The sequence below is a fragment of the Coregonus clupeaformis genome, chromosome 13 (genome assembly GCF_020615455.1).
Source record: "Coregonus clupeaformis isolate EN_2021a chromosome 13, ASM2061545v1, whole genome shotgun sequence".
Taxonomy (NCBI): Eukaryota; Metazoa; Chordata; class Actinopteri; order Salmoniformes; family Salmonidae; genus Coregonus; species Coregonus clupeaformis.
Genome location: NC_059204.1, coordinates 2,985,408 through 3,011,169, shown reverse-complemented (window position 1 = coordinate 3,011,169; position 25,762 = coordinate 2,985,408). Strand labels below are relative to the sequence as shown.

The 25,762-nt window shown below is 43.6% G+C and overlaps 1 protein-coding gene across 2 annotated transcripts in view; it reads right to left on the bottom strand.

Moving 5' to 3' along the window:
- The window catches only part of LOC121579272 (double C2-like domain-containing protein beta), a 161,787-nt gene that overhangs the window by 35,483 nt on the left and 100,542 nt on the right, over positions 1 to 25,762 (bottom strand). For both annotated transcript variants that reach the window (XM_045224125.1, XM_041893733.2), the window contains one exon: positions 13,945 to 14,054. In XM_045224125.1, coding sequence (XP_045080060.1) covers positions 13,945 to 14,054 — 110 coding nt within the window. The remainder of the gene's footprint in view (positions 1 to 13,944; positions 14,055 to 25,762) is intronic.

The window sequence follows — 25,762 nt, the reverse complement described above, 5'->3', positions numbered from 1 at the left end:
TTGTACATGGAAAGTGTTACAGATTTTTCTTTCATCCTCTTCTCAGCGAGCCCCTCTCTACCTCCCATAACACCTCGAGGGCTCTCTAATTATCTGTAACGATTCTGTCCTCCTTTTGAGCACTTCATTCAGTTGCAAATTATAATCAATACAATCCCCAGAATGACTGCAGGAGCTCTCGAAAGGTTCCTGTTCCAGCATGTTCTCAACATTGTGTGTATATGAACAGTGCTTATGCGAGCACACTCATCCAATGTTCTCATTTGTGCGCTGTACAGTACATCTATTTACATTGAGCATATGCAGTGTGAAATGAGTTTCCTTGTCTGTGTATGTAATTGACTGAGATGTGGGGGGAAAACATGGGCCTTTGTACAACAAATGATAATTACATTTCACTCATGAGGGGCATATCTAAATCGCAGCAGCAAATTATTGGAAACTCCACTAAGCAGTCACCAATTTATCCTATGGACAGGTGGTACAGATTAAAACATACAGTATATATATTTAGAAAGGACATGTTTCTGCTGTCAGTTGAACGCACATGGGGTTCTTTCTCATCCTCTGCTGTTACTGTTGAATTAAACAGGTGGCAAAGGCACGGTTATGAAATGAATGGAACATCTGAATTGAACGAGGGCAGAGAGACAATCGTTTTGTGGCTTATCCAGAGGAATGAGGACATATTCTTTCCTTTTCAATCTAGTCTCCCCTGCAAAAAAAATCTAATTTAACTCAGAGGAAATGTTCTCAATACAGAGCCACCAGAAAACGTGAGGCGGCATTTGCCACAGCACTTTTCAAATCAGGTGTGGCAGTGCCACACCACTTTTGATTTAGTTGAATAAAATATATCAACACAAAGTGCTGTTTTTTAGACCGATTTGCCTCATGATTTGTCAACTCGTGCACAATTTCTCTGTCCTTCAAATCGGAGTGCTGCTGCAGGCTATTTGTGTGTCTTGACCAAATCAGATTCACAAAAATCGCATGTCGCGCGGGCCGGGCACAAAACTCAAGGTGAGCTCTCCTCTTTCCTCTGGTATTTATTGATCTCTGCACCCCCGTGGAAATCTAATTAGCATAATAAACACATCCCCATCAAAATCTGTCTGTTTAAGCTAGAGATATCTGTTTTTTCTGCATAGGCTGCGTCTCAATCCACCCGCATCCGCCAATGTCGGTCTTCCGCATCTGCGGTGGAAGGTGGCAGAGCTACAGCGGTGTTTGTCAGACCAGGAGAAAAATCAGTCTTCTCACGAAAATGTCTAGCGTCTGAACGGTTTGGCCTACAAAACTCAGTTATGCTCTACGACCCCCACTAGCTTCTGTTTTGCCATGTATGAATATGTTATTCAATGTGTTTCTGTGGGCTAATAGCGGTAAGACCAAATTCAATGTTTCATCAAATAATTTGTATATATTTTGTTTTTATACTTACAGGGGTCCTAAAATTCAAAATCAAATAGCTAAATTATCCTTGGTATGACCTTCTTAAAACAATTCAATTTGTTAGCTTAGTAGAAACCCAGCCCAGAGCCCTTAGACCTTAGGGGGCTTTAGCAAGCGTGATAACACGTCACTCCCGACAGACACAAGCAAAAACTCTTCCATACATGTAGCAGCCAATGCACCTAAACATTTGCGAGCTGACATGCTGTATTTCACGGAAACGAAAACATTTTTCAGTCTGATCAACTGTAGGCTACCAACAACAGCAGCTGTATAGTCTAGCCTACTATGCGCCCTGTCCCTCTGACCAGGGTAAATGAAGCGGTAACGTTGTGTATTTATAGCCCATTTGTTAGTGAGAAAATGTGAATGGGATCAAATTTGGTTTACGTTCAAACTTGGGCTGACTAGGCTACCTAGACTTTTTCAATCCAAAATTATTAACTGGAATTAATCAATAAACACAATAGCTGACATAGACTGAGTACATTTTTAATAGGCCTACAGTTGCATAGGGCACGACTACACGTTGCAAACCTGCATAAAGCATGCTCAGCCCTGTGAGGTTTATTGTCTAATCATGTTGCTTTCTCTGTGTCTGTGCATAGGAAACCCCCCCTAGTCCTACAAGGTTGCTGCAGTTTGACAGGGTTTTCATCCTTCCCAAGGCCAGGAGTTTTTCCAGGAGTTTTTTTTTAACCATGTGACCTGATTAGAAAACTCTGGTCTCATCATACCGTATAAGGTCCGGAGGTTTACCTGGTTAGGTTACCAGATCAGGGAAAACTACGGGCCCCAGATTTTGGTACCTGTGGTGTGTCAATATCTCGTGTAAGATCAACTAGATAATCTGTCCCATTTAGTCTGATGGGCAAAAATGTATCTCGGAAAACAATGAATTTCATTGACATCCATTCAGTTTCTGTGATTAGTTGGTAAATTAGTACTTGATGTAAGTTGCTCTGGATAAGACGAGTGCCTGCTAAAATGACTAAAATGTAAATGTGATGGTTTCCTAAAAACAAAGTTACTTTTATGGGGTGGTGGTGGTGGGGGGGTGGACAGTGTGGACACAAATGGGTTCCATTTCATCATGAGTGGCTCAGTGATTTTCACAGTTCTATTATCACTAATTTTCAATTACATTAATTACTCTGACAGTTTATGGAAAACAATGCTATTGAGCAAGGTTAATGACACGCCAATTAGGTAACACCTAAAACAGGAGTGAGGACCGTGTTTGGCCAATTACGATGAGTTATCAAAGTGGAAGCTGATTCTATTAGCAAAAAGCCACATGGGATGTGCTTTGCATTCAATAATGAGTGCCTTTTCCTTTGTCAGAGTGGGTTTCTATGACCTTGTTTACAGCTTTGGGTGGATCGAAATGAGAAAACACCAGTCATTATCTTCTCAAAATGTTAGCGATGAAGTGCAGAGCTGTTTGGGAGCCCAGCATGCTTAAAATCGTGACTGAAGCTGAAAGGTCTGTAGTTCTGTGTTTTGATGAATAAACAACAAACCTTGTAAATAACATGGGGGTTTAGAACCCTTAGTTCTCAAACACGATGAGAGATCCAGGACTAGAGCCCAAATGCGTTTACCCCCCTTCTCCCCAAAGTGTGCACTCACCTTTGTGGATGTAAAATGAATGGATTGAGATAGTGGAAACTCCCTTTAGCAAATTCATACACCATCCCAATGGTTTTAAACCCTTTAGGTGGACTGAACGAGTGCACCGTTTTTAGGGGGCCCACTTAGGGGGAAGAAACGGAACTGGGCTTAGGTCTGTGGATCTAGCTTTGGCCCATGTATCACGCTCGACACTGCCTATCCATTTACATGTCAACCTGCTAGAGTGGCCCTCCCATTCATCCTTAACCAAGTATTGACCAATTGACATGATCATCAACTACTCATTCCAGTTCAATAGCTAAGACTTACAGAGAACATTTAGGTTGAGGACAAATTGGTGTAAGTTGGCCCTAGACACTGATCTTGGGTCAGTTTTGCATTTCCCCCACAGATGGTTAAGGTTAGGATTGAGGGAGGGAAATTGATCCTAGATCTGTACCTGGGGAAACTTCACCCCGGAGCAGATTCATTACCACAAACTACCTTTGACTGCAGTGGCACAATGTCAATGCCATTTAACATGGGAAATGGTGGATAATTCTTGTATTGGAGTTGGATTAGAAAACAGAGAACAATACACTTAGACACATTATAGGGCTATGAATTGGAATGAAAGAGGAAACATAATTCAGGTCAGCTTTTAAAAAATCTTACATTTATTCTTTTAGATACATCATTAAGAGTTTAACCATACACATTTTGATGTGTCTTTTTTGAGTGAGATTTATCCATGGGAAAATCAATCAAACAATGTTTTGGTTGAATAAAAGTTGAGAATAATAGGGTTGTGTGTGCAATGTTTTATAATTATTTGAAAAATAAAAAATAAAAAAATAAAACAGAACCAGTACTAAACATGCCAGCAGTTTACAATCACATCAACTTCTCTTTCTCTAAAATCACACCTGTTCCAGGTGACATCTCATTTAGAGAAAAACATGTGATTAATAATGCCCTACAGTACACGGACAAATGTCCCAGAGAGGAAAACAGATCTCTCTCAATCTAATACATTTTGTGTTTGGGAGCAATGCACCTCTATCAGGTAACCACAGCTATGACTAGATGTTTTACTCCAATAATTGATGATGACTAACAGTGAGTCATTGTGCCCCGCCCCACCTCTATCTGATGAGCTGGAGGTAGACAATGCCAACTCAAACTTGGTTATATTTGTGAATCCTCAATGGCGAACATGCATAAAGATGGCAGAATTCAGATATGAGGACATTATTTAGCACTATTCATAGAGTTTTTAAACTACGGCACGCGACATGGTTCAATGCGGCAATAAATCAGCACAATCTACTATATATACATATTTTTTTATTGCCAACATCTTGGAGCTAAAATTGGGATGTATACTCTGCTAATGACGATACAAAAAAAGAGTAACGGAGAGCAATGTACAACACGCCAAACTTAGCAAATGAGGAAATTGAGGTAAGTGCATGGGATCTGCCATCTCTATGCACCTCCGCTATTCAACTTAAATTGCGAAACAAATCAGTAACAATGTTGCACTTTTGTTTCTGTCATCACATTTCTGAGAGATTGGTGTCACGGGCGGGATGTGAACACGGGTCTCCCACAAGAGAAACCAACGTCTTAACTGTTAGACCAAGAGGAAATTCCCTATTGGGCCGAGGGCTGACACTGATTTTGAAGTCGCAGGTGGTGCTACCTCATCACGTCACCATGAGCAACCATGACCGACTCATGTCCGCTACATTGGCAATGACAGTGTGTAACTAAATTGATGCCACCAAATATTCAATGTAAAATGTGTTGTCACAAAAACAATAAAAACAAAAACATGTCCAAAAGATCACAAACGGCACCAAACATTAGTACAGTAGATGTCAAATCACATCTGGACTCTATTGGATAGTTTTAATACTCCTGCCACCAGCCAGTGACAAGCCTGCCCAGCTGTAGCCAACTTGCTCACAGTGTGTGAGATATGGGATTGTGGTGAGGGGATGGAGGGAGTGAGCGAGAGATTGAGAGGAGAGAGAAACGGTGACACACACAGCCATCTCCCCTGTAGGCCTAATCCAGCTGTCACACCTCAGCTCTCTTCTCCTCCTCGGTGACAGGATAAGCAGGCCCGCTCTTCCTCGTTCCGTTCGCACCCTCGCTCCCATTTCCCAGCCTGCCCGGCTCCCGGCGCCCCACTCATCCATCTCCATAACGTCCTGACGGGAGCGAGCCATGGACAGCCCCAGAGGGAACGAGAGGGCAGCCCCCATCCATGATCCATGCCACAGCTGTGATTCTCCTACATTTCAGCCTTCTCTGAATTTTACATGTATACAGCCAGGTCCAGAATTATTGATCAAGATTAGCAAAACATACTGTATAAAATAAATCATACAAATACTGAGCAATTTGTATGCAAGAAAAAAGGGAAATTACATTATTTTACACTAATACAATTGCACAGAGAAATAGATTTTGTTTATCAAGTAATACAAAAATCTAAAGAATTATTGCCACCCCTGTTTTCAATACTCTAGCACCCTCCCCTTGTGAGGATAATGACACTGAGCCTTTTTCTACAATGTTTTATGAGATTGGAGAACATATTGGGGTGAACTTAGACCATTCCTCCATACAGAATATTTCCAGATCCTTGATATCCTTTGTCTGCGCTTGTGGACTGCCCTCTTCAATTCAAAGCACAGGTTTTCAATGGGGTTCAAGTCCGGAGACTGAGATGGCCATTGCAAAATGTTGATTTTGTGGTCAATTAACCATTTCTTTGTGGATTTTGATTAGTGCTTGGGGTTATTATCTTGCTGGAAGACCAACTTGCGGCCAAGTGTCAGCCTCCTGGCAAAGGCAACCAGGTTTTTGTAAAACATTTCCCGGTACTTGGTAAAGTTCATGATGCCATTGACCTTAACAAGGGCCCCAAGACCATTGGAAGCAAAATAGCCCCATAACATCAAAGATCCACCACCATATTTTACAATAGGTGTGAGGTTATTTTCTGCATCCTTCTTTAGACGCCAAAACCACCACTGGTGTACATGGCCAGAGAGCTCTATTTTCATGTCATCTGACCATAGCACCAGTTCCAATCCAAGTGCAAATACCGTTTATCAAACTCCAGGCGGTGCTATGGTTTAATGTGACTGGGATTGTCGCTGGAGGCTGACGAGTATATGTGTGTGGGGTTGCTCTCTACAGTGTTTTGAAATTAACTGAATTCAGCAATCTCTGTTTGGTGCTGTCAGCAGTTGTGGGCCTCTATTTTCTGTGCCAAGAATAAATGACCAAAAAGAGAAAGGACATTAATCTAAATAGGAGTCGTGCCTCAGCCTGTTCACTAGCATCCTCCCTGCCTCTCTTTGCATGCATGTCGCACGCACGCACACACAGTGAAATGTATATCTTTGGAAGATGTGAGTCTATCAAATACAACACATTAACCTATTACGCAGAGGTCAGTGAGTGAGAAACCATTTTGTTTGATATGATTGGTGAAAGCTTATGTTTCACAGAGCAATCAGGATCAATCGGGACAAAATTGGCTAAGTAGAACATACAACTATATCCTACAACGGATGGCAGGTGGCCTAGACTAGAGGTTAGAGACAGACGTGCAACCAGCTCGCAGGAGGTTTGAATACCAAATCCGACGGTGCAAAATGTGATGCCATCTCCTACTACTAAGAAGGTGTAACATTCAGTGGACCTATTGTTCACCTTCACTGCTTGAGGACGTCCCACAGCTGACTCGAGCAACAGTCACCGCTACCAAACAAGAGCCCATTTGAATGTCTATCTCAAATGGAGCAAACCATGGACCTTAATGGGTAATGTTGGGTTCATTGAAGATGAAGCCCTGCTCAACAGAGCCTTGAAACCAAGCCATCATTCACCACTCCTAGGGTTCGCGCACATAGCGTACATATCTGTCTATCCATGCTGAAAACTAGGCTAAAGCAAGCTTATCATTGTGACACAATTAACATATAAATTGCCACAGGCAAACATAATGAGTGAATCGTTGGTGGGACTGAGGGTCAGTCCAGACACTCCAATCCGCTGCCTGGGACTAGTGAACAGAAGATCATTACAGTGTCTGAGTACCAAATGGCACCACATTCCCTATATAGTGAACTACACACGGGGGACAAAAGGGGGAAACACAAACACACATCTCTTCACGGATGAGCTGCAACTTAACAACACAAGTGTCTCATTATACTTAATCACCGCAAATTATATTAATTAAGAACACTAACTCAGTCCTGGACTGGAGAATCACGCATGTTGGCCTTGTGGAGAACTGAATAGAAATGAAGACCCTTCAGAAAAAACAGGCTGCGTTTACACAGGTAGCCCAATTCTAATCTTTTTTTACACTAATTGGTCTTTTGACCAATCACATCAGATCTTTTCACATCAGATCTTTTTCGGAGCTGATCTGATTGGTCAAAAGACCAATTAGTGAAAGAAATATCAGAATTGGGCTGCCTGTGTAAACGCAGCCTTAGGGTGGCAGATTCAACACTAGAAGACAGGCTTTATGACTGAAGTACCTCTTCGATTCTGTAGAATCATGAAGTTGACCATAGCCTTTTCATTCTTTTTGGGAAAGGCTATTGATGAACTGCCCCCACGCTGTACTGCAGCCTGGCTTTAGCCCACACTAGTTCAACTTGTAGCACACTATCTTGCAATGTGCAGACGCTGCACATCCTTCTTACATACTGCACTATAAAAGGGCTATTTATCAAATCAAGAACTTTGAATGAGGAGCAGTCAGGCAGACAACTGTGCCATAAAGATAGCTGTCATAGGTGTTAGAGGAGGATCCGGTGGTCTGCCGTCTTTCTCTCTGTCTCTTTCACTCTCACACACACTCACTCTAACTTTTCTTGCTGTTAGCAGTTTCTGCGCGCCGTGCCTCACCGACCCCACTATTAAAGCGCCACTCTGATGTTCAGTTGTTCACTCTTGGCACTCGGGAAGAGAGAGTGAGTAGAGCAATGGATGACTGGGAAGCTGTCAGATGAGGCTGAGGTTAATGCAGTGTGTGGCCTGAACCTCTGCGGTTATCTCAGTGTCTCATAATGTTTCTAAGGAGCAGGGCCTTTGCCTCATCTCTCCCATTTGGTAGGACTGAGTACAGTACAGTACAGTATGTTCCTTTGCTCTCAGACTGCTGCTTCATACATCTAACTTAACTCCGATCGATTACCTCCACTTACCCAGCTCGAGTGAAACACGCTGTTATAGCTGGTATGGTTCATTTAGCCTTTTTCTTTTCATTATGGTTGATGGAGTAACTGAAATCATTTGAAGGTGGTTTGATTGGCAACGCTTCAGATGAAATGGGTTCCATTGCTACCAGGTCATAGTACAGCCAAATGGATGGTACAAATCAAAAGCTTTACATGCGCCATACTGTATTCTTAAATGCCTCTTTCAAACGATATTCAGAACACCCCGAACCTGAAAAAATATCCTCCTGTTATTTAGAAACGTAGAGGGATTTCAATTTGGACTTGAGAGAGCATCATTCTCTGTCATTATGTGTTCTATCGCCTGGCCTAATAGGCTAATGTATGGATCGCTTAGTCGAACACAGACTGATGGACGACCAGTTGACCACAAATATGAAACCCCAAATCTGAGAGCACTTGGTCCTCTCTGATATAACTCAGTAGGAATCAATAAGCGCCGGGGCATGCTAGCCATCTCTGTTGACAATTCAGATAAATCTGTAAACGAGATGACATAATCCCATTGCGCGGCTGCCCGTGGCACAGTAAATCTACTCAACTGCACGGCCGCGGCCAAAGGGTTTTTGGTGCAGGAACGAAACGGCACCCCTGATCGGAGCCTTCTGAGGACACAAGCCGTGTGTTGGCAGAGTATGAGTCTGATAAGGAGAATCATGTGGGATCGATCCACTTGTAATGGGTCCCATGTCTAAAAGACACCGGAGGTAGAGCGTAGAATACTGTAATTGTAGTGGTCAGGGGAATCAAGAACAGTGTGATATTAGTTCAGTCACATTTTTGGCCCTTATCATTTTGACTGACGTTTTACTGTGCTATTTTACCCTTTTTTGTCTGGGGAACTTTTGCAGGCAGTGGTGATTTGGGCTTTCTTTTTAGGTTTATGACTAACTCCTGAGGGTTCCTGGAGAGAGTTGGATATGGGCCATCTCTGCCTGGAGCTGGCTGTAGCGAGCTGACGGACACACCGCTAACAGGTAAATTCTCTAATCAAAGCACAACAGAAAGGTTGCACATTGCTGGAGGTGGTAGTGGCACACTTATGAATCCAGACAAGCTAACAGGCCAAGACTAGGGCTGTGTCTGAAATGCCACCAACTCTATTCCCTACTTGCCTGACGACTCAAACTGTGTCACTGTTCGGTACATACTTTAGTCTGAGACTACCATTGTTGAAGTCGTTTGTGGTGATGTCAAAATGAGGGGTTTTGTACAAAACAAAGTCATCAGTGATTGGATCATCTCTAACCAATCAGAGTATCAAAGCTAAAGACAGATTTTCAAAACGCCGCTTTACCCACATGTTCTGGCTCTGGCCCAACTCCATCGGTTTCTGTAACCAATCAGAACGGTTAGAATGTGTTTGTGTTCTAGAAATCGTCAGGGAGGTACCCAGATCCAGACTCATTGCGGAGAAGAAACTAACATATGTGGGCATGGCGTAGCGTTTGGCCGTAGCAAGGAGTCTGGGTAGCCAGGAAAATTCCCTACATAGTGTACTATTTTTCCCAGGGATCAACGTAACCATTCCATTGCTTCTTGGGGAGTTACACGATAAGGCACCTGGAAGCTAACTAAAGTTGATCCGTTCTCTTTTGGCACGTCTTGTGGTCACTGCTTAACCTACAGCAAACTACTACTCAACAACAGCTGAACCCAATCTGCAATATGCATCGCTTTTTTTCGAAGGGTCAACTATACGAAATGCGAAGCTGATCGATTCCTAAGATGTCTCCTGGTGAACTCTCCTCTTGAACTTTGATTTGGGTGCACTGAGGAGTAATGGGGTGGCAGACTCTAAAGAGGTAAAACCCTAGGGCCAAAAACATTCCATTTCCTTTTAATAAAAAATAAATAAAAAATGGTCCCTGAGGAGGAGGGTAAGTGCCACCTACCCTGCATTCACTCCTCTGCCTCACCACGGCAATCCCCTATTCTTCATTTATGTTCCCTTCTTTTTAATTTCCAATCTACTCTGATCGATGCACACTGTCAAGAACAGGCTATTGGGTTGGAAGGTGTGAGAGCCAGACATAACAATCCAGTTTTATCACTCTGATATCAACGGCGAGCTGAGAGAGATTTGGTTTCATGGAAACCAATCGGCCAGGGAGAGCCGAGGCATTCTGAATCAGCAAATGATTTATCGCCATACTGGAAGTTATCACATGGTTAGACTTTTCTGTCTGGTTATCTTTTATTGTTTAGTATTTATTTACATGAAGGACAAGGGTGGCCCTCGAAGGCGAGGCCGGTATAAAGGAGATGGTAGTTTCCATGGCAACAGGCAGAGAAATTCTAAAGAAAGGCTGTAGTGTGAACGCCTCGTGAATCATCAGGTGGGCCCTCCCTAATCAACACACTACATTCACACAGACATGGTCTATCTATCCCCTTCTCTCTATGTCTCGTTGTCTCCCTCCGTATCTACCCGTCTCTCACACACATGCACTCACGTGACGCACAAACACATGCACACAAATGTAGAGCCACACATTCACACACACATACATGGACCTGATATCACATAGCTTCATACCCTCTACCTCCACACCTGAAGCTTAACACAGTTCATAACAGTTCGTAACAACTTACAGGTAATGTTCCCCACTGGTAATGTTTATCAGTGTGCAACTTAAATTTTAGGAAAAGGTTTACTGTGCTTTGATTATAATCTGCTGACCGTTTTGCATTGGAGAGCTGCCTCTGTTTGTTACTTGCCTTAGCCCCAGTGAGATCTAGTCACAGCAGTTGCTGAGTGTAACATTAGCAGAAAGAGGGGCCCAATGCCACCCTCCCACTGGAGGCCATTGCCACTGGACCGCTGTCTGAATGTCCCACTGACGAGTGGCAGCTATATCAAATGCTACAGCTAATTACCCCGTTGACTTGCATGTATATAGATGTGAGTACAGTAGAGAAGTGATGCTTTGTGAATAGCTTGCATTCTGAAGCAAGTGTCAGGGAGGGAGGGGACGTGCTCTCTGGCCATTCTATTCATTAAAACAAATAACCAAGCCTCTAAATGTCAATCACCACTGCCCATGAGCATTGATACAAATACAGGGTTAACTTCCAAATTGCCAGAAGATACTGACCCTACCATTACGCTTGTTTACACTGAGCTGCACTGAGGTCGGAACGCAATCATGTTTACATTAATACACCGCGGAGCCAGCGCGAGATTTGGGTCAGAAAACGTACCTCAATGCAGTGATGGGATATGCCACCATACTCAAAATGTTATTTTTATTACATTTACATTTTAGTCATTTAGCAGACGCTCTTATCCAGAGCGACTTACAGTTAGTGCATACATTTTTCATACTGGCCCCCCGTGGGAAACGAACCCACAACCCTGGCGTTGCAAGCGCCATGCTCTACCAACTGAGCTACATCTCCATCGAGAAGATTGAAATACTGCTTGTTTTCCTGGAAAACTGCCCTTTTCATCCTCATGCTAGCTAGCAGTAGCCACAGCAGCCATTATGGAATGGCACGTCGCGTTCAACAACAAAGTATCTGATTGGCTGACACTGCCAGGACGAAAAGGGCGATGGAGAGGTCTCCAAATAACAATATCGCCTACATCACCTTCCATTGTGTGCCCGAGTTATGCACTACTGGAGTGATCCATGTTTGAATCTATACTGCTGATAACGGCCTTACGCCAAATTGGTAACTCATCATGCACTTAAATGAGGAGAGCTATCGACGTCGGCTATCCATTTTTTATTGGTTTCAACCTGACAAAGTTACATTACAGCCTCAAAGGAAATTAGAAAATAATTGACAGTCTTCTAATGCCCGGGGGTAAAACTCGGAATCTAATCAATGAGATGAGCTAGCATCATCTGTACCTAATAAAGGATGACATATATCAACATATGGATAAACTCATACAGGATGAAACAAAGTCCTGGGTGAACATAGGAACTCTGATGTAGAGTACATTGATCTAGCCTGGTCCCAGAGCTGTACAGTACACGTGCCTCAGCCAACTCCTTCTGACTATAGATGTTGTTATGCCATATTAACAATGATAGTGAGAGGAGAGGAGTTAGCTAAAGCACATACAGACCTGGGTCCAGGGTACATATTCTCCATGACACGTTGGCCCCTGACAATTTTTTTGCTTATGTATACACTGCTCAAACAAAAAGGATTGACGACACCTCCATTTTTTCTTTTGGGAAATGGTCATTATTGATGGCTAATTAACTCCTCAGGGTCATCACTAAACCAATAATGCATATACAATGAAGGCTGATAAATAAAACTCAGAGCTACTGATGGCCATATGACCTTTGTGATGGGCGGCATTATCATGCACCATCACTCATTGACTTGTTTAACCCAATGGGAGCTAGCCTGGTCCCAGATCTGTTTGTGCTATCATACTTGGCATGACAAGGAGTTGGCATGATAGCACAAACAGATCTGGGACCAGGCTAACTCCCATTGGGTTAAACAAGTCAACAGAAAGTGTTTTGCTATGAAAACTCTTGTTGGATAAATTCAGGTAGGTCCCTTCCCGTTTGGTTCCATTTGCTTCTGTTGCTCCTATTGAATACACACACCCCATGCTAAACAGGAGCTGCTGCTCTGCATTCATCACTATCATTTTACAGAGGTTCAGTGGAGTATAATCAATTGATGACTAGAGGATGGAGGGTGGGTGTGTGAGTCACAGTGCTGATGCTCCTTTATGGCAGGACTGATATCACAGGGTGAATGACGAAACGTATATTATGACATACTAGCAACAACAAAAAAACTGTGGGAGATTGACAGTTAATTATAATCCTACAGACTATGTGTTGGGACTTGGGAGACCTCTTTTGCCCCGTCCCTACTTCAAGCTGTCAAGTAGCAAACACCTGTCCCAGGAGATTGCCATCCTCATGGTCACCTTAAGCAGTTGGTTTCCTCCCAACACTTCAGCTGCTAACTCATTCAATCCGCTGACACAAACGATGGGGTGGTTTACAAAATGTGCAGCGAATAGAAGTCAGCCCGCACCAAAATAACTGAATCCTGGAATGGAAAACACTATGGCATTACACAAACAGTTTTAAGAGTTAATGCTTGGCAAGTCACGGGTAACAAATCCCGAACTCTACGATATTGCAGAGCGCTCAGCAACACGATTAAAGCCCCACTAACAGGATAAACACTGCGACAGAGAGGCAGAGGAGGAAGGAGGATTTGCACTCTGTTGAGGAACAAGTGTCTCTTTTTCACATGTCATTGACTCTAGACAGAATTATGCATGCAATCCCGCCCCTGACACCATTAGAAGTTGATTAAAAGGAGACTGCATGAATGGATAAAACAGATTTAGGCTTACAAAATTGGACTTGATTCCTTTTGTGTCTAGGCTTAGAGACGTGTTGACCTCTACACAATATTGGCCGTGGTATCAATCAAAATTGGACCCAATCAAATCAAATGGACCCAATTCATCAGCTTGCATCCCTGAAATGACTCCCAACGCTTTGATTGAATGTAAAGGTAAGCGGCTAGGGGTTAGAAGATGATTGAATGTAAAGGTAAGCAGGCTAGGGGTTAGAAGATGGAGAGAGAAGAAGATTACCGGAGTGTTTTGCGGACCATATCCTCATCGGTGATGCCGTAGTAGGTAAGGGTCTCGCTCCAGACGGGGTTGAGGGTGTTGCGCAGGGTCTTGGTGCGAAGCTTATTTGCCTGACACACAGAGAGAGAGAGAGAGAGTGAGAGAGTGAGAGAGAGAGAGAGAGCGCAAGAGCAAACAAAGAGAGAGAAAGCAATTGAGAGGAAGAAAGAAATTGGGATTAGGTATTGACCTTCGACCTCCACTCCATCATAGGCTGACAATGACGCAATAGAAGTCATTATTATGTTACAGAAGTCGGGTCTTCCGTGCAGAACCTGTGGTCGAGTGGTAACACTCCTGGCTCTAACACATAATATACGACCCCAGATAGGGCTGTGGTGGTCATTACATTTTGTCAGCCGGTTATTGTCATGAAAATGATACCGGTCTCATCATAATTGACCGTGAATTAACATAAACACGTTTGGAGCATCTACATTTAAAAAAAAGTATAATAACTCCATTTAATCTACACCATCACAAAAAACAATGTGTCACATGCGCCGAATACAACAGGTGTAGACCTTACCGTGAAATGCTTACTTACAAGCCCTTAACCAACAATGCAGTTTTACGAAAAATAAGAGTTAAGAAAATATTTACTAAAAAAACTCATATTAAAAAAAATAAAAGAGCAACAATAAAATAACAATAACGAGGCTATATACAGGCGGTGCCGGTAATGAGTCAATGTGTGGGGTACAGGTTAGTCGAGGTAATTGGCTTGCGAAAGTATTCACCCCCTTGGCATTTTTCCTATTTTGTTGCCTTACAACCTGGAATTAAAATTGATTTTTTGGGGGTTTGTATCATTTGATTTACACAACATGCCTACCACTTTGAAGATGCAAAATATTTTTTCTTGCAAAACAAACAAGAAGAAAAAAAAAAAATGTGAGCGTACATAACTATTCAACCCCCCAAAGTCAATACTTTGTAGAGCCACCTTTTGCAGCAATTACAGCTGCAAGTCTCTTGGGGTATGTCTCTATTAGTTTGGCACATCTAGCCACTGGGATTTTTGCCCATTCTTCAAGGCAAAATTGCTCCAGCTCCTTCAAGTTGGATGGGTTCCGCTGGTGTACAGCAATCTTTAAGTCATACCACAGATTCTCAATTGGATTGAGGTCTGGGCTTTGACTAGGCCATTCCAAGACATTTAAATGTTTCCCCTTAAACCACTTGAGTGTTGCTTTAGCAGTATGCTTAGGGTCATTGTCCTGCTGGATGGTGAACCTCCGTCCCAGTCTCAAATCTCTGGAAGACTGAAACAGGTTTCCCTCAAGAATTTCCCTGTATTTAGCGCCATCCATCATTCCTTCAATTCTGACCAGTTTCCCAGTCCCTGCCGATGAAAAACATCCCCACAGCATGATGCTGCCACCACCATGCTTCACTGTGGGGATGGTGTTCTTGGGGTGATGAGAGGTGTTGGGTTTGCGCCAGATATAGCGTTTTCCTTGATGGCCAAAAAGCTCAATTTTAGTCTCATCTGACTAGAGTACCTTCTTCCATATGTTTGGGGAGTCTCCCACATGCCTTTTGGCACTTTGTCCCTGACCTGTTTGGAGAGCTCCTTGGTCTTCATGGTGCCGCTTGCTTGGTGGTGCCCCTTGCTTAGTGGTGTTGCAGACTCTGGGGCCTTTCAGAACAGGTGTATATATACTGAGATCATGTGACAGATCATGTGACACTTAGATTGCACACAGGTGGACTTTATTTAACTAATTATGTGACTTCTGAAGGTAATTGGTTGCACCAGATCTTATTTAGGGGCTTCATAGCAAAGGGGGTGAATACATATGCACGCACAACATTTCCGTTATTTATTTTTTAGAATTTTATGAAACAAGTTAGTTTTTTTATTTCACTTCACCAATTTGGACTATTTTGTGTATGTCCATTACATGAAATCCAAATAAAAATCCATTTAAATTACAGGTTGTAATGCAACAAAATAGGAAAAATGTCAAGGGGGATGAATACTTTTGCAAGGCACTGTATATGTAGGTAGGGGCAAAGTGACTATGCATAGATAATAAACAGCAAGTAGTAGCAGCGTAGAAAAATGGGGGGGAGGGGTCAATGCAAATAGTACAGGTAGCCATTTCATTAGCTGTTCAGTATGGGGGTAGAAGCTGTTAAAAAGCCTTTTGGACCTAGACTTGGCGCTCCGGTACCGCTTGACATGCGGTAGCAGAGAGAACAGGCTATGACTAGGGTGGCTGGAGTCTTTGGCAATTGATAAGGGGGTTCCTCTGACACCGCCTGGCATAAAGGTCCTGGATGGCAGGAAGCTTGGCCCCAGTGATGTACTGGGCCGTACGCACTACCCTCTGTAGCGCCTTGCGGTCAGAGGCCGAGCAGTTGCTATACCAGGTGGTGATGCAACCAGTCAGGATGCTCTCGATGGTGCAGCTGTAGAACGTTTTGAGGATCTGAGGACACATGCCAAATCTTTTCAGTCTCCTGAGGGGGAATAGGCATTGTCGTGCCCTCTTCACGACTGTCTTGGTGTGTTTGGACCATGATAGCTGGTTGGTGATGTGGACACCAAGGAACTTGAAGCTCTCAATCTGCTCCACTACAGCCCCGTCGATGAGAATGTGGGCGTGCTCGGCCCTCCTTTTCCTGTAGTCCACGATCATCTCCTTTGCCTTGATCACGTTGAGGAAGAGGTTGTTGTCCTGGCACCACACTGCCAGGTCTCTGACTTCCTCCCTATAGGCGGTCTCATCTTTGTCAGTGATCAGGCCTACCACCGTTGTGTCATCGGCAAACTCAATGATGGTGTTGGAGTCATGCTTGGCCACCCAGTCATGGGTGAACAGGGAGTACAGGAGTGGACTAAACACGTACCCCTGAGGGGCCCCCATGTTGAGGATCAGCGTGGCAGATGTGTTGTTGCCTACCTTTACCACTTGGGGGCGGCCCGTCAGGAAGTCCAGGATCCAGTTGCAGAGGGAGGTGTTTAGTCCCAGGGTCCTTAGCTTAGTGATAAGCTTTGAGGGCACTATGGTGTTAAACGTAGAGCTGTAGTCAATAGTTTCATCAGCTGTCTGGGTGGCTGGTCTCAGATGATCCCGCAGGTGAAGAAGCCGGATGTGGAGGTCCTGGGCCGGTGTGGTTACAAATGTGAGGCCAGTTGGACGTACTGCCATAAGGTGGCTTATGGTAGAGAAATGAAAATTAAATTATCTGGCAACAGCTCTGGTGGACATTCCTGTAGTCAGCATGCCAATTGCACACTCCCTCAAAACATGAGACATCTGTGGCTTTGTGTTGTGTGAAAAAACGGCACATTTTCGAGTGGCCTTTTATTGTCCCTAGCACAAGGTGCACCTGTGTAATGATCATGCTGTTTAATCAGCTTCTTGATATGCCACACCTGTCAGGTGGATGGATTATTTTGGCAAAGAAGAAATGTTCACTAACAGGGATGTAAACAAATGTGTGCACAACATTTGAAAGAAAAAAGCCTTTTGTGCGTATAGAACATTTTTGGGGTCTTATTTCAGCTCGTGAAACATGGGACCAACACTTTACATGTTGCATTTCTATTTTTGTTCAGTAGTAAGAAGAATATAATTGAACTTTGCTGAATAAAATAGAAACAATATTTTCCCCATTCCGGAGCGAGTGCAAATATGAAGTGGCTATGTTTAGCGTAAAAGTGATCATTTGAACCAGGTCCTATATGCTAGATTTAGAGTTATTTGGCAACTTTAGTTGTGAAAGATAAAAATCTTAGAATGTCATAGAAATCAAAACATATATGGGCTGCATAATGCAACTATAGGATTTGAAAAAATGGTGCTCTGTTCTTTGCCTCAGGCTGCACACAAGCTGTTATCTCACCAAGTGATCATATTTTTACCCAGCAGACTTTTCTCAATTTAATCTTGTCTTTACTAATATGTAAAATTAGTTTAGATTTAGAATGGCCCATTATCAAATGTGCAGGAACAGGGGCAGGGGGAAAATACATGTCATACATAAGCACTCGAATAGCAAATGGAGGCTCCTTCCAGTGGTTTGTTTTTCCAATCATGCCGGGTAGGCTACTCTGGTTTTATAGTGGAGCATGTGCTTAATATTATTAGCTGAGAAAATCAATATATTAGCAGCTGGGATCCTCCTCTTTTTAGTGGTAACCATCAAAACTCTGCTTTCACACAGGATTACATATAGAAATGTCTGGGCTTATAAGAACACTAATTTCACTCCACATATCAATCACTGTTTGAGGAGCATGCAGCCTCTCGCTGCGAGACAGGTGATATTCCGCCCAATCTCTGTATGCCATGGGATCTCCAACCCTGTTCCTGCAGCTACCCAGTGCTTAATATGGAAAACCAAGTGAAATCTGTCCGGGAACATCGATAGTAACATGTTTTCACAACGAAACATTAAACTGTTGACAGCCCCTCTCTCTGCGCGCTGGAGAAAGGTACATCGATAGTAACATGTTTTCACAACGAAACATTAAACTGTTGACAGCCCCTCTCTCTGCGCGCTGGAGAAAGGTACATCGATAGTAACATGTTTTCACAACGAAACATTAAACTGTTGACAGCCCCTCTCTCTGCGCGCTGGAGAAAGGTATGAAGGCAAGAGAAGAGGAGATGGAAACACATGGTGGTGAGATATTCTGTAGCTAATGTGTCTGTCTATTAATTATGAAAATATAAAAAATGCCCTATTACTAGGCTATTCTCTCCCAGACTCATGGAAAGAAAGTTTGGAGCGTAGCCTAAGGTAACAGTCCATCCAGTATGCATAATAATACAGTTCACACTCAAAGGCGATTATTAGAATTTGTTTCGTTTTGGAGTATAGACTAGACCAATTATATACCAAAGACATCTTCAATCTATGTTGTTGCTGTTCTTTCTGCCGTGGGTAATATGCGGTAGGCTATGCATTGTATAACGACACAATCATTATTTTAATTCCGTGTTTTTAGGGGGCCTTGGGCTCATATACACTCGCCCGCCAGTTTATTAGGTACCGGGTTGGACAGCCTGAATTCTTCGGGGTATTCTACAAGGTGTCGGAAATGTTCCACAGGGATGTTGGTCCATGCTGACGCGATGGCATCACGCAGTTGCTGCAGATTGGACGGCGGTACATTCATGCTGCGAACAGCCTATTCCATCTCATCCCAAATATGCTCTATTGGGTTGAAGTCTGGGGACTCAAGTAAACTGAACTCGCTGTCATGTTCCAAGCAATGTTTTCCACTCCTCAATTGTCCAATGTTGGCGATCCTGTGCCCACTGGAGCTGCTTCTTCTTGTTTTTAGCTGATAGGAGTGGAACCCTGTGTGGTCGTCCGCTGCAATAGCCCATCCGTAACAAGGATCGACGAGTTGTGAATTCCGAAATGCCATTCTGCATACCACTGTTGTACTTTCGATTGCATTTGCATTGGTATCAGAGTGGTTAGAGGGACAATAGAGCGTTGAGTATCAGGCCATTAGTGACCTAATGGTCGTTGGCGAGTTGGGTACTACCAACAAATGTGCATAAAAGGAGATTACCGTGACTCAACGGTCATGTGGAATTTGACGTGGCGGTAATACGGTCACCGCAACAGCTCTAACCCCCGAGACAAGGTTTCAATCCTCACGTCCCACCCTTCCTACTATGTCTGCTCCACCACCATCTTCCTATCAATTTCTAATCTGTAATTCAGATGTAATCTGGAGATTGAAATGCGTCTCGTCTCATCTCATCCATATCAATCTCTTCTCAGGTTAAACCAGAGGTGTGAACAATGTCCCTGTGTACTGTATATGACACGTTCTCAATTCTTGGGTGATTTCGTCAACACCAGAATGCCACAGTAGCGACACACAAGGACAACGCTGTGCGTTTTTCAGACGTAAAATGCAAAAGGCAGATTGCAATTAAATGAAACAATAGGCATATCAATGCATGCTGGGAGCTTAATAAGTAGGCAATTATTAATTCCAGTGGGTTCAATAAACAAATGTTTGAACAAGAAGCTTCCGTTTTGTATTAATCTATCTCGCGGCTGTGGTGCTTTGTTTGTGCATCACAAGTGGTGATCTATAACTGATTACCATCTGATGTGAGAGACACATTTAATCACAAACGACATCCAGCAATATATCAACCTGGCTGCCTGCCAGTGACTTGAATATTTCTCAAATTAAACAAATCTACCAATATCAATCAATGCATGCTGACTGTATTAGCTAGTTATCACCAGTGACTTAGAATCACTGCATTTAACTTAAGGTAGGTAAGACAACCACAAATCACATACATAATGTACATATAAGGTATACATGGTTTTGGTTATCACTAGAATCACAGATATGCAAAGTAGTGCTATTGTATGGCTGCTGACTGGAGTCGATGCAGTAACAATAGAATTCCACAGTGATGAATCACACATTCAATGGCTTTACATAAGCCATTAAATGAGGAAGTATCTATATTTACGGTTGCATCTGCAGCATCAGCCTCTGGTCACTAATCTTTTGCAATAAGAATGAGGTTGGATATTTGATTAAAATAGAGAGTTCTATATGCCCCTTCCCTTTCATCCCTACCATTTATCTGACATGCACGCAAAAAGAGCTGTCACATAACTGTAGTAGTATTGTAACGATGCTGGAACGCTTATATAACAATGTGTCTAAGAATCGAATCAAATTTTATTGGCCACATGCGCCGAACACAACAGGTGTAGACATTACAGTGAAATGCTTACTTACAGCCCTTAACCAACAATGCATTTATTTTTAAATAAAAAAGTGTTGAGAAAAAAAGAGCAGAAGTAAAATAAAATAACAGTAGGGAGGCTATATATACAGGGGGGTACAGGTGCAGAGTCAATGTGCGGGGGCACCGGCTAGTTGAGGTAGTTGAGGTAATATGTACATGTGGGTAGAGTTAAAGTGACTATGCATAAATAATTACCAGAGTAGCAGCAGCGTAAAAAGATGGGGTGGGGGTGGGGGGGGCAGTGCAAATAGTCAGAGTAGCCATGATTAGCTGTTCAGGAGTCTTATGGCTTGGGGGAAGAAGTTGTTGAGAAGTCTTTTGGACCTAGACTTGGCACTCCGGTACCGCTTGCCGTGCGGTAGCAGAGAGAACAGTCTATGACTAGGGTGGCTGGAGTCTTTGACAATTTTGAGGGCCTTCCTCTGACACCGCCTGGTATAGAGGTCCTGGATGGCAGGAAGCTTGGCCCCAGTGATGTACTGGGCTGTACGCACTACCCTCTGTAGTGCCTTGCGGTCGGAGGCCGAACAGTTGCCATACCAGGTGGTGATGCAACTAGTCAGGATGCTCTTGATGGTGCAGTGTCACGAACGTTGGGAGACGGGTCAGACCAAGGTGCAGCGTGGTATGCGAACATGTTTATTAAACTCAATAAACAAAACAAGAAACAACGTAACGTGAAGTCCTCAGGCTAAACACATACAAGCCTAACACGGAACACAAACAAGATCCCACAACCCAGGCAGGAAAACTGGCTGCCTAAGTATGATCCCCAATCAGAGACAACGAGCGACAGCTGCCTCTGATTGGGAACCACACCCGGCCAAACATAGAAATACTACCACTAGATATTCACACCCTGACTCACCAACTAGCCAACTCTATGTCAGGGCGTGACATGCAGCTGTAGAATTTTTTGAGGATCTGAGGACCCATGCCAAATCTTTTCAGTCTCCTGAGGGGGAATAGGCTTTATCGTACCCTCTTCACGACTGTCTTGGTGTGTTTGGACCATGATAGTTCGTTGGTGATGTGGACACCAAGGAACTTGAAGCTCTCAACCTGTTCCACTACAGCCCTGTCGATGAGAATGGGGGCATGCTCAGTCCTTTCCCCCCCCCCCTGTAGTCCACAATCATCTCCTTTGTCTTGGTCACGTTGAGGGAGAGGTTGTTATCCTGGCACCACACGGCCAGGTCTCTGACCTCCTCCCTATAGGCTGTCTCATCGTTGTTGGTGATCAGGCCTACCACTGTTGTGTCGTCAGCAAACTTAATGATGGTGTTGGAGTCGTGCCTGGCCATGCAGTCATGGGTGAACAGGGAGTACAGGAGGGGACTGAGCACGCACCCCTGAGGGGCCCCCGTGTTGAGGATCAGTGTGGCAGATGTGTTGTTACCTACCCTTCAGGAAGTCCAGGATCCAGTTGCAGAGGGAGGTGTTTAGTCCCAGGATCCTTAGCTTAGTGATGAGCTTTGAGGGCACTATGGTGTTGAATGCTGAGCTGTAGTCAATGAATAGCATTCTCACGTAGGTGTTCCTCTTGTCCAGGTGGGAAAGGGCAGTGTGGAGTGTAATAGAGATTGTATCATCTGTGGATCTGTTGGGGCGGTATGCAAATTGGAGTGGATCTAGGGTTTCTGGGATAATGGTGTTGATGTGAACCATGACCAGCCTTTCAAAGCACTTCATGGCTACAGACGTCAGTGCTACGGGTCGGTAGTCATTTAGGCAGGTTATCTTAGTGTCCTTGGGTGCACAACATAAAACATCATACCATACTGTAACAGCACCTAAGAAACGTTTCAAATGCAATGCATGAACATCCATAAGTGCTTAAGGCAAAAAACATATAGACGTATTCATGTCATTGGCAATCCCTTTGACAAACTACATTGCTTATTTGTTGACTTGTGAGGAAAATGCTATGTAGCTTTTACACTGTATTGTGCTCTTTATAGAAAGTTCTGGAACAGCTCCTACCACAGAGTTCCATTGCTATGAGACACTTCACTCCACTTTAGCGATTGGAGAAGCACATTGCTTTGCAAGGTGGATTTCACGAGCCCACACATTCTGCTAGGGAACAGTGTTGAGTTGAACTAAACAGCAATATGATATTGTGTGTGGTGGTGAGTAATGGACAGTGAGGATGAGGAACATCTTCAATTAACTGGTGGGATTATTTGCCGCTGAGTCATCGCACATGAATGTTCCGGGGAACAAAGCCCCAGCTTATTGGTTTCCTCTCAAACAGCTAATTCATATCTGAAACAACCAGAGCACCGTGTCTATCTAACGCTCTCCAGGACCAGAGGTGGACACCATTGCTAAGGCAAATGTTGTTACGTTTTTATAAAAAGGGGAAGTGAATTTCCTCATCTTTTAAATGTCATTGTTTTATTGGGACAGATATAGTGATTAAGAAAGAGGGGGAAACCGATGAGAGGTGTGCAGACCGGGTTGAGGAGGTCAACGTGGGGATTGAAATTTCGTAACCTCGTTTTTTCACGGGGTATGCGCAGTCTGGAGTTGGCTGCGTTACCGCTAGACCAAACTCAGACACAAGCAAAACAAATTTGAAGGTAAATTCTCTGTCTGGACCACTTGATGGCCGCCATTAACAAGGAGTGTGGAACATCTGAGGCCCGTCACAGCTGCCATGTTTGTGGTGTAATTTCAGCCCCCCAAATGAAACAGTGTCCATATGCCCGACGTTCACGCCCAATCAATTACCTAATAACGGTCTGAAGGAGAGTCCACATGGAGGTCAAGGTGTCCAAACAGTTGGGGCCAGCCCGGCTGATTTGGAAACCCTTATTGGAAGCTGCTAAGTGGATTGTTGGCACGACAGAAGGCTAAACCATAGAGACAGAGATGACAATACAGTATTTGTGGCCGGGAAATGTAACAGACAAGTAAAAATAACTGTCTTCATCCGCAGGTACTACACTACAAGAATTTGATTAAAGGATTCAAAACCCTTGAACTGACATAAGTCAGAGTGAAAGACTACCTGGGCTTTGGTAATGACATAAGGTCTTGGCTTGGCATTGAATGGAAGATGAGGCCGGGCTGAACTTGAGGGAGTTGGAGAGAATGGGCAAACATGAGTCATCCCTTTGAATGGACACGATCACCATGGATAAAATTCATAGCCAACCGTCTGATAACCGTAGACATAATCTGAAATGAGTAATGGCTCAATAGCAATGCTCTCTTCACTAATTAATCACTGTAACACTCTTCCTAAACTACTTGTAATAGGGCCCGATCTACGCTGTCACAAGCCTGACATGACAGGCTGGGGGTATATCGATATAACTGTTGTCACTATATGATAAATGATTTCCTGCAGTAAAAACACGACTTCAGCCAGTTTGATCAAATCAAATCAAATTGTATTTGTCAAATGTGCTGAATACAACGGGTGTAGACTTTACCGTGAAAGTACCAGTACCAGATCAATGTGCAGGGGTACGAGGTATTTGAGGTAGACATGTATACTGAACAAAAACATAAAAGCAACAAGTGTTTCATGAGCTGAAATAAAAGACCCAGAAATTTTCCATATGGACAGGACGCTTATTTCTCTCAAATTTTGTGCACAAATTTGTTTATATCACTGAGCATTTCTCCTTTGCCAAGATAATCCATCCACCTGACAGGTGTGCATATCAAGAACCTGATTAAACAGCAGGATCATTACACAGGTGCAACTTGTGCTGGGGACAATAAAAGGCCACCCTAAAATGTGCTGTTTTGTCACACAACACAATGCCACAGATGTCTCAAGTTTTGCGGGAGCGTGCAATTGGCATGCTGACAGCAGGAATGTCCACCAGAGCTGTTGCCAGATAATTTAATGTTCGGTTCTCTACCATAAGCCGCCTCCAACGTTGTTTTAGAGAATTTGGCGGTATGTCCAACCGGCCTCACAACCGTAGACCACGTGTAACCATGCCGGCCCAGGACCTCCACATCCGGCTTCTTCACCTGCGGGATCATCTGAGCCCAGCCACCCGGACAAGTGATGAATTTGTGGGTTTGCACAACTGAAGGATTTCTGCACAAACTGTCAGAAACCGTCTCAGGGAAGCTCATCGGCGTGCTCGTCATCCTCACCCGGGTCTTGACCTGACTGCAGTTTGGAGAAGTGTGCTCTTCACGGATGAATCCCAGTTTCAACTGTACCGGGCAGATGGCACACAACATGTATGGCATCGTGTGGGCGAGCGGTTTGCTGAAGTCAACGTTGTGAACAGAGTGCCCCATGGTGGCGGTGGGGTTATAGTATGGGCAGGCATAAGCCACGGACAACGAACACAATTGCATTTTATGGATGGCAATTTGAATGCACAGAGATAACGTGACGAGATCCTCAGGCCCATTGTCGTGCCATTCATCCGCCGCCATCACCTCATGTTTCAGCATGATAATGCACGGCCCCATGTCGCAAGGATCTGTACACAATTCTTGGAAGCTGAAAATGTCCCAGTTCTTCCATGGCATGCATACTCACCAGACATGTCACCCAATGAGCATGTTTGGGATGCTCTGGATCGATGTATACGACAGCGTGTTCCAGTTCCCGCAAATATCCAGCAACTTCGCACAGCCATTGAAGAGGACTGGGACAACATTCCACAAGCCACAATCAACAGCCTGAATCAACTCTATGCGAAGGAAATGTGTTGCACTGCATGAGGCAAATCATGATCACACCAGATTCTGACTGGTTTCTGATCCATGCCCCTACTTTCTTTTCTTGTTTTGTATCTGTTACCAACAGATGCATATCTGTATTCCCAGTCATGTGAAATCTATAGATTAGGGACTAATACATTTATTTCAATTGACTGATTTCCTTATTTGAACTGTAACTCAATAAAATCTTTGAAATGCTTGCATGGTGTGTTTATATTTTTGCTCAGTGTACATGAAGGCAGGGTAAAGTGACTAGGCATCAGGACAGATAATAATATGAGTAAAATAAAGAACAGAGTAGCAGCAGCAGATAA